This window comes from Apostichopus japonicus, chromosome 4, assembly GCF_037975245.1.
Source record: "Apostichopus japonicus isolate 1M-3 chromosome 4, ASM3797524v1, whole genome shotgun sequence".
Lineage (NCBI taxonomy): Eukaryota > Metazoa > Echinodermata > Holothuroidea > Aspidochirotida > Stichopodidae > Apostichopus > Apostichopus japonicus.
Genome location: NC_092564.1, coordinates 14845992 through 14854852, shown reverse-complemented (window position 1 = coordinate 14854852; position 8861 = coordinate 14845992). Strand labels below are relative to the sequence as shown.

Sequence of the window (8861 nt, the reverse complement as noted above, 5' to 3'; positions counted from 1 at the left end):
GGGAAGTGTAAATTTCTAAAACATGAGATTATAAATAAAAAATGTTTAGATGCAACTTGCAAGGCCTCAGAAGTGCCGTTTCCGGCAATCTGAGAGGCATTTCTTGCCAAAAAATTTCTTGTACGCTACGCGCCAACCGATGGTGGCGCTCCGCTTAGAAAGTGTCACGGGAACTTTCGGGCACAAAAATTTCTGCCCCCCCAAACTGAAATGGTCCCATACGCCTATGCTTAGATCCCTCCCCAAGACCGGCCATCAGTCTTCAGCCCCCCCACTCAAAAGTACCTTCCTACGCCACTGGATTAAGTTATATATTTAACACCGAAAGCCATTTTCGGCTATTGCTCTCATGCAATCCTGAGCGAATGTGGCTTTCATGGGTAGTAACACTGGATCAGTCGACATGGAAGATCCTTGGTTGTGGGCCTAAAAAGTTTGGGACCACTGGTCTACAATATATATGTAAATATACATATATACGGAGATGATACGTACAACCACCACTGAACATATTCCTTTATAGACACAGTAAAAACATGTCCTTACTGAATCTAATGATCTGGTTTGCGTGCCCAAGATTACAAAGATGGGGGTCGAACTGAAAATTCCCCTGATAGGTAGGAGAGGGAACCTTTATGGGCAGGGCCAGAGGTGAATGAAGGATGTTTTTGCTTATAACGTATTGAGGGGGGGGGGGGGGGATTTTGAGGCATGGTTAAACGATAAAGGTATTTTGAAACGCAAGGTTGTACTAATAAATACTCTGTGTGAGGTTAACACAGGGGGAGTGGCTTTGTTCACCCGTAGTAATGATCTAAATATTCTCCTACTATATGCCCAAAATCCCCCAACTAAACAATTTCCCCCGACTGATGATGGTAGGGCATGCCCCCCTCCCCAGATCGTGCCCCTTTATGCACGCTGGAATGATCCTTACGATGTGTAGATTCTTGACTTGGGTTGGATAAAGTCTTTATTGAAAACAAGTACACGTGTACTTTTGATTGGATTTGAAAGAAAGACAAGATACTTATCTGTATATTTGTACTTTCCGAGATATCTACGTTGTTCTAAAGGAAATATACAAGATGTCGGATTACTGTGCATTTGTAACACTGATCACAACAACAAATTCCAGGTCTTCGAACTTTTGTCAATTCAACCATATAGCACTACAATTCGATATTATCTGTCAAGCTATATCACCGTTGACAACGCGACACTTAATGTCATGTCTTTAATGTGACGCCACCGTTAGGGTAACATGCACTGTCTCGACGATTTGAGAGTTTTGACAAGATGTCACGTTTGTCTAACTTGACAACTCAAGAAACTTCTTTTATTGATGTGTCGTCTAGCTAAGTGTTATACAACATCTCCAGCTCTCCACATTTTTCTTTTCCAAGATTTCATGTTGGTATTAATTGACAACTCGATATCATATTTTTCACGCCGCCATGTTAAATTACACGCACCAATGGGACATATTTATTTGGCATGTTTCTTGTTTCTCCCAAGAGTTATGAATTACGCAAATTAGCGAGTAGACTAAAACCAGGGAGCTGCCTATACAGCTTGGTTCTGTCTGCGTTTATGTGTGTTAATGGTATACCAGGGAGATGCTACTCTAACGTTAGAGTAGCAACTCTCTGGTAATACACAGTATCGCTACATCTCGAATGTCCCTTGCGTTGTGGACGAACGTGTGGTTGGCCTATCTGACGAACAAACTTGTAGGTACAGCTTGTTCGTTGTGCTATGCCCGTAAAGAGACCAAGTGGTTTAAAGTTACGATAGAGATATTTGTGATGAAAACATGCCCGAAATTTCTACGGAACATTTTGCTCCGCCGATTTGGGAAGTCATAGTCTTACCATTGTGTGATGTCAAAGTGCCACCATTGCAAAGATGGTGAAACATTTTACTTTCCATGACTCTTTCCTTACAATTTTTTTAAGGTGAATTTAAATAGTTTTAAACTTGATTCTGAAGTCACTGCCAATATTATGTCATGTTAAGACTTCCAATATGTTAGATTCACAATTTGCATCTTTCGTTTATAGGAATGAAACATTGTAATAAATAATGAAAACAATTAAAATTCAAGCATATGTGACTCAGAGATGTCATAATTAACCTTGTTTATTTTTACGTATTCCGTCTTGTGAGTGAAGAAACATGAGAATTATGGTATCCCTCGAATGGAATCAGACTATTTTAGCTGTTTGGATAAGTTGTCTATAGTCTCTGTCACATCGAGCGATAGTGATGGTTAGGTTTGATGTTCCTGCCTGGCTTTGGAACGTTGGGTGATGTGGGATGGGGAATGGGGGAGGTGTGGAGGGCATAAGTTGTTCATGACATGTATATTTATCGCACTGAGCAAAAGTAATGGTTGGGTTTCTGCTCCTTTAATCCACAGGATCATTAAAGAATTAGCATTTCTATAAATTGTTATGACTGTAACAAGTAAGCAGATCAATATTGTCAACTTGAAAGGTAGGTGAAGTCGTAGCGACCAATACCATTGTAATTTTACATCATGTAACTATTTGCTATTTGTTCCTACCATGGTGTGTTACCACTGTATTAGAACTTTCTTTTTGAAAATGTCAAAGTGCGTGAAGATTACTGGTCCTCAGATAAAATAATCGAAAGGGACAAAGCAATAATTTTTCAAATACAGCAGGTTCCGGAATGTAGACAATAATGTTACTTTACTTAAATTTACTAATATGCTTCCGTTCCTCTTCTGTCATTATATCGATATCCTCTTGTTTCTTTTTTCTGTCTTGTCGCTGTTCTTGTTCATTTGTATGTTTTATTTTTTACCTTGTAAAGCGCCATAGAATATCGTTTTAGTTATGGCGCTATATAAATGCCTTATATATTATATTATAATCAGAAAGGCATTCCGCTCTGCTGTGTGAAATAGTCAGTGCGCCAACACTTTTCTAGTTCACTTGAGATCAGTAACCCTATTAATGAGTGAACTAATCCAAGTAAGGTGTAGATTTCCCAAACAGATGATTGGTCCAAGCTTTCGTATTGCTACTGATTAGATGATACCACTATCTCGGTGGGGGTAAAGTTGTTAAACTTGGGCACGAAAGTAATAAATCTCCGCACCTACCAACTGCAATGAATGAATGGCATAGCTTTAGTAGTAAGACGTAGGAATAACCGTACGACAGCAATGCATAGGATTCGCAGACGATCATTTCAGTAGGAAAGACAGATTGTGAAGCTCGTAATGTGATTCACGCAGAGGAATGATTTGAGTAACTTTTGCGAACTTTTGTGGATAATCTTACCCAACATGGAATACATTCATTGACGTGTTTGTAATGATTTTTTCTTTCGTTAACAGGTGGATCATTAAAATTTTATAAATATGGAAGCAAAAAGAACTTTACGGATCAACATTATTATTTTCGGTTTTCTAGTGCTGCTACCATACTCGACGTTAACACAGTGTAAGTACCCATAACAGTAGATGGTGAAGTAGGCCTTCGCCTAGGCCTATACTGATGGTAAAGAGGCTTCTCAATTTAGGGATGTAGGTTTTTTTTTGGCTAACGCTACGTTATAATGCTTACGTATGGCTATGTGGACTCAAATCTTCATGACAAGTTTACCTAGCCTTGGTCTAGGACAAGTGGTACTCCAGACTTGCAATGGCTGTCATACTGCCTGGGCAAAGTACGTGGGCCATAGGCCTAATCATGTAATGTCTATGTAAGGTAGACCTAAGCTAGGCCATTAAAAAAGATGGTGGTTATGTTGTCAAGTAGGCAAAACTGCTAGGAATGCAGCTTAAATAATAGGCCTACTATAATTTACTGTGGCCATAATCATGGTTAATATGAGTCTCTGTGGTTAGGTTAATACACTTGCTCAGTGCACACACACACATGCACTCAAAATATGCCTAGCCTATATCATATATGGTGTCATGGAACATATAAGCAGGTTGTGATCAAATGCTGTAATTAGAGAAAGAAAACCTACAGAATGGTTGGTATACTAGTACCTATAGAACAACACTGTATAATAATCATATGTTTGCTAGGCTATTCGTATTACTCAAGTTGAAGCAGTGGTTTTAGTTGTTACAGCCTTGCATGGCAATGGCACATCATATAGCTAGGATGATAAACCACCATCTTGTGCCATAAAGTTATTAGGCCTATATGCATGAATGTGGTTTGGCTAGCGCACATACTGTAATAATATCCTACATATTGGTTGATCCTGGTATCATGTTGCGTGGCAATGTAATGGAAATAGCATTTGCACATTTTTGTAAAGGTACAATGCTTGTTTGTGTAGAGAACTTAACTCTAGGTCCTAGCTTAACATTAATCAACAGTTTTAATTAAATGTAATATCAGCAAGTAAATTTGCAGTTTTATCTGGTAGAAAGGTTGTCACCTGTGCTAACTATGGAACTTCCTTCATGCTGTAAACATGGACTGATTACCAAATGGTAAATTTAAGCCTAATAGAGTCATCAAATGTTTACCACAATGCACGCACCATGGCTCTGAGCAAATGGCGCATGAAGTAGAAACAGTGGGAGCAAGAAACATTCTACTAGATTGAAGTAAAAGTGCACAAACTTAAAGTGATATATTTAAATCATGTACTATAATCAGGCGGACACCAAACCATTTTTCTATAATCATCATTCATATACTTTTTTCGTACATAGGGATGAATGGTGTCTTAAACAGTCTTTATCTTAACAGAGTTATGTTGATAGATCTTTTGAGTATTGTAACAGTATAGTTGTTAAGCCTGATTACTCTTAGTCATACATATCACTTGTGTGTTGTACCATGGAATGAATCTGCTAAAACTGGCTATCAATTTGAAGGTGAGGCTTGCATCAAGTTCCAAATTCAACAGATATTCAAGATTATACAGCTCATGGGAATGACATCTATGATACCCATCACATATCAATGTGTCTACTGTATTGCTGGTGAAAATTTCATCTGTGAAATCACATGCAATTTGACAAACTCTACATATAGTATGTGGTATTGTACATTTCATTTATTCAGCAGGGCCACTCTTTGGTACCAATTTTGTCTCTTCCCACAAAATGTTTTCTCTCTGTACTCAGTTGCTATGCAGTGGTTTTACCACTTGAGAGACTATAGTAGCCTATTAGTGCAACTTCCTGCCTTTAGATGCTTGAACATGTTTTGTATGTATCTATCAAAATAGACAATGCAGAATCCAAATCATAACCCATTGAGTCATTGCTCAGGGGGGGTCATAGTAGGAACTTAACAGTACCTGCCAGGTGAGAAAGGTCAGCATTCACTGGGGTGCCACTGCTATGGAGGCTTACAATGTGGCTGCAAAGTTTGAGTGTCAACTTGTTCCAGGAAAGTTGTGATACAAGGAATATTGTGTTGTCTGTAAAGGTGCTGTAATGTATGTTGATGTGGTGGGTATGATGATAACACCATCATCAGGTTGGGGTTGCATGGAAACAGCTGGTGGTAAATATGCACTCTGATTGGTTGGATATCGTGTATGAAACGAAGGTGTAATCATGAATTCTTACAACTGGCAATATCACTTGCTTTAAATAACAAATTAAGTTATGTCTGCTCATGGAGCTATAACTCCATGGTCTGCTTAAGTTCAGGTCGTTAGATGCCAGCCGTTCACAATTTGACACAATTGCAAGGGATGGGAAGGGGGGGGGGAGGAGTTATAAAGGAAACAGTACAAAGACAGTACTTATGTGTAATCGTGCATAAAGAATTCTAGGTAGTCATCTGTATCTGTTCCGAGCTATTGAGCGTCCTGGGTAGATGCAATGTCTCAATTTAAGGCAAATTGTCTTCAAGAGGATCTGATTGGCCGTCAAATTCTAGAATATATATGGGATTGTGGATGACCATTGTTTGACTGTCTAGCATATTTTTGGCTATAATTTTGTTGATGAATAGTCAGTACAGTATGTCTGAACCTGACACCCCACAGCACTCTGTTCAGACATATATAACAAGAAAGTTGATAGCTTTCTTCATAACTTTCCAATATCATAGCTAGACTGAGCCAGTTACCTGCAAGGTTGTGTCACCTACTGTCAGAGTCGAGGCTACAGTGATGCAAAACTGATTCATTTATATGAAGTCATTTCATATGAACAAATTTTTGGCTATTTTTTACATCCACTATTGAAATAATTTTTGTCTATTTTATACATCCACTATTGAAATAAATTATGCAAAATAATCTACCCACTTCTCGATGCAACATAAGTTTAATTAAGTATTCCGTTTAATGTCACCACCACCATCCAATATGATCAGGCTAGACTTACAGGGCTTGAAGTCTAATAAGTTAGATGTTGCCATAGGGGTTTCTCGAGATATTGTACTTTATGAATCCATTGCTTACTTTACGATGAACTTGGGATTGATCGAAGTTGATGAAAGTTGAGCGGAAGAACCACTAGGGACAAATCGTTCGGGCTTGTTCTGTTAAATCACACAGCAGACAAGATGAATGGTCAACAGCAAATTAGATGACTACTTTGATGAACATCAGGAGTTTGATAAAAGAGCTAGAGCTAGAGAGAGAGAGAGAATTGATGCATGGAATTGTTTTAAAGAAGAAAATATTAATAATGAATGTAAAGAGGGGAAGGATTGCACCATTTTCTTCTAGAGGTGATTTAAAAGTTTTGCTAGATAAAGTAGATAGTGGAACATTCTCCATAAACTGGGTCTAATTATAAATTTGTTTCGAGAGACTTAAACAATGAAGAAATCTGCAGAGGTGGATCCAGGTTGATTGAATTTCTGACCAATCTGTACAACATCTCATGACAATATTTAAACAGTATTGTCTTTCATCCTCCCCTCCTCCTGCCCTGTGATATCTCCCTCCCACATATTTGTATCTCACTCAGTAATTAAGATGAATGATCGTTGATATACATCGTTGATAATTGATATACAATCTATTATCTAGAAGCACAGAAACATCATTTTATATCATTGGAAAGACTTGTTGATGTTGCAGTGTGTTCCTTGAATAGTTATAATATAAGTTATAATATAGCTCAACGAGGTACAGTATTGTAGTATGTTCTTTATACATTGAGGATAACATTTCTTTTGGATCACTTTTGATTAAGTCAAAAAGCATTGACACTCTGTTCTTTAAAAAATCTTAGCTGCTGCAATATGCATCTATAGTGCATACAACCACAGTTTCAATTATTCTTGAAATGTACCAACGCTGTTACAAAAATACGAATGTGAAAGGGGAAATGACAATAAACCACAAACGGTAGGATTGTTCTAGATGTTACCTGGAAGTGTTTTTTTCTTGTCAAGTTGGTAATATCAGTATCTGCATTACTTAGGTGGCTAATGGGGTTGTCCTGCCTCAGATAGAAGGATGTGGGAATGATTTATGTTGTCAGCTTGTCATTCCTCCTCCTTTTACCACAGGTTCTTAATCTCACACTGAAGGAGAACGATTACTGAAGAAGTTACAGAGAAAACTTTAATATCTCAGCAAGTTTTATTTTGACTTTTGTGGAGTACAGATGTTGTATGTGATTGCTGAGTTAAGGGTTGTCCGACTTATTAATTGCCCACTGCAGTCAGTATTTATATCCAGTACATCTTTAATAGGACTGTTGGAAAGTGTTAGAGAGGCTTTTTATTGCCCTTTTGGTTCTCATAAAGGTGAAAATGAACAGCTGGACAGAAGGATTTAGACGGAATGGTGAAACGGTGGACGAGGATTGGGGGGGGGGTTGGAGGGGGAAGGGAAAGGGTGAGGTATAGGGGTAGTTGTTAGGGGTGCTTGGAGATGGGTGCAATGATTTAGCCAAACCCTAATGAGAGTGTGGTAAGATTGTATTAACGTTTGGGGTTCATGAGGTGGGGTAGCAAATTTACACATGTTTCTGGTTTAAACTTTGTCAAAAATCCAAGTTGTAATATGACAGTGGGCTGTTCAAAATCTGAGGAGGTAAGAATGCCAAAAATGAAATCATTGTATGTCAGTTAAACTGCTACTGAGAAATAACAGTCAATGGCTTAAATTCTGTGTTAGTGGTGTTTTGAGAACAGTAATGAGCTAATATTCAAAAGGACAAAATGCCTCAAGTTACCCCCCAATTTTGGTTATATATAGACCTCTTTGATTGATTACAATATATATAGTCAACTGACATCAGATGAGATAAATAATGTACATGAATTTTTCTCTTCATCTTAGTTTGATATTGGAAAATTGTTGTAACTGTTATTTTAAAATGGGAGGGATACATTTAACATTGGTTATTCACAACAATATATGGACTCGCATATCAAAGTCTTTAAAATGAAACAGAGGAAAAATTTTGATCAATTTTAGCCTTGTTATTATGATAATTTTGCCCAACTTGAAATTCTTTTCAGTGCACACTTGTATGAAAAGTTAGGGTACACTGTACATATTGACTATACGGTATCTTTTTTTTTGTCCACACCTTCTGCATGTCAATAGGTAGCACTCCCTGTGTCCCTCCCTTCAAATACCATACCTGTGAACTGTTCTTTAACTCAAAAGGGTGAGTGTATTCACAGGATGCTGAGGTCCGTCAAGCACCAGTGACTTTCAATGGACAGGGAGCGTTGAGATCAACCAGTCAACCTGTAAAAACAGATTGGCTTGTTGTTAACTGGTAATATGTATGTAGGTTCTAGTACTGCAAGTTGTTGACAGACCTTGCCAAGGAAGAAAATCACAATGCAAAAAAGCTACACCACATGTAAGAAATATTTCTCAGTTGCCTACTACAGTTTATGGGTCAATATTATACACTCAAAATG

The 8861-nt window shown here is 37.9% G+C and overlaps 1 protein-coding gene across 33 annotated transcripts in view; it reads left to right on the top strand.

Moving 5' to 3' along the window:
* Positions 1-3142: 3142 nt before the first annotated feature.
* The window catches only part of LOC139966539 (neogenin-like), a 117782-nt gene continuing 112063 nt past the window's right edge, over positions 3143-8861 (top strand). For 25 of the 33 annotated variants that reach the window (XR_011792693.1, XR_011792690.1, XR_011792692.1 and 22 more), the window contains exon 1: positions 3143-3476. Coding sequence is in view for 30 of the 33 variants with exons in the window: in XM_071969670.1 (XP_071825771.1) it covers positions 3395-3476 (82 nt within the window). In the remaining 3 variants the exon portion in view is untranslated. The remainder of the gene's footprint in view (positions 3477-8861) is intronic. The other 8 variants (XM_071969685.1, XM_071969687.1, XM_071969683.1 and 5 more) reach the window with 1 other exon arrangement.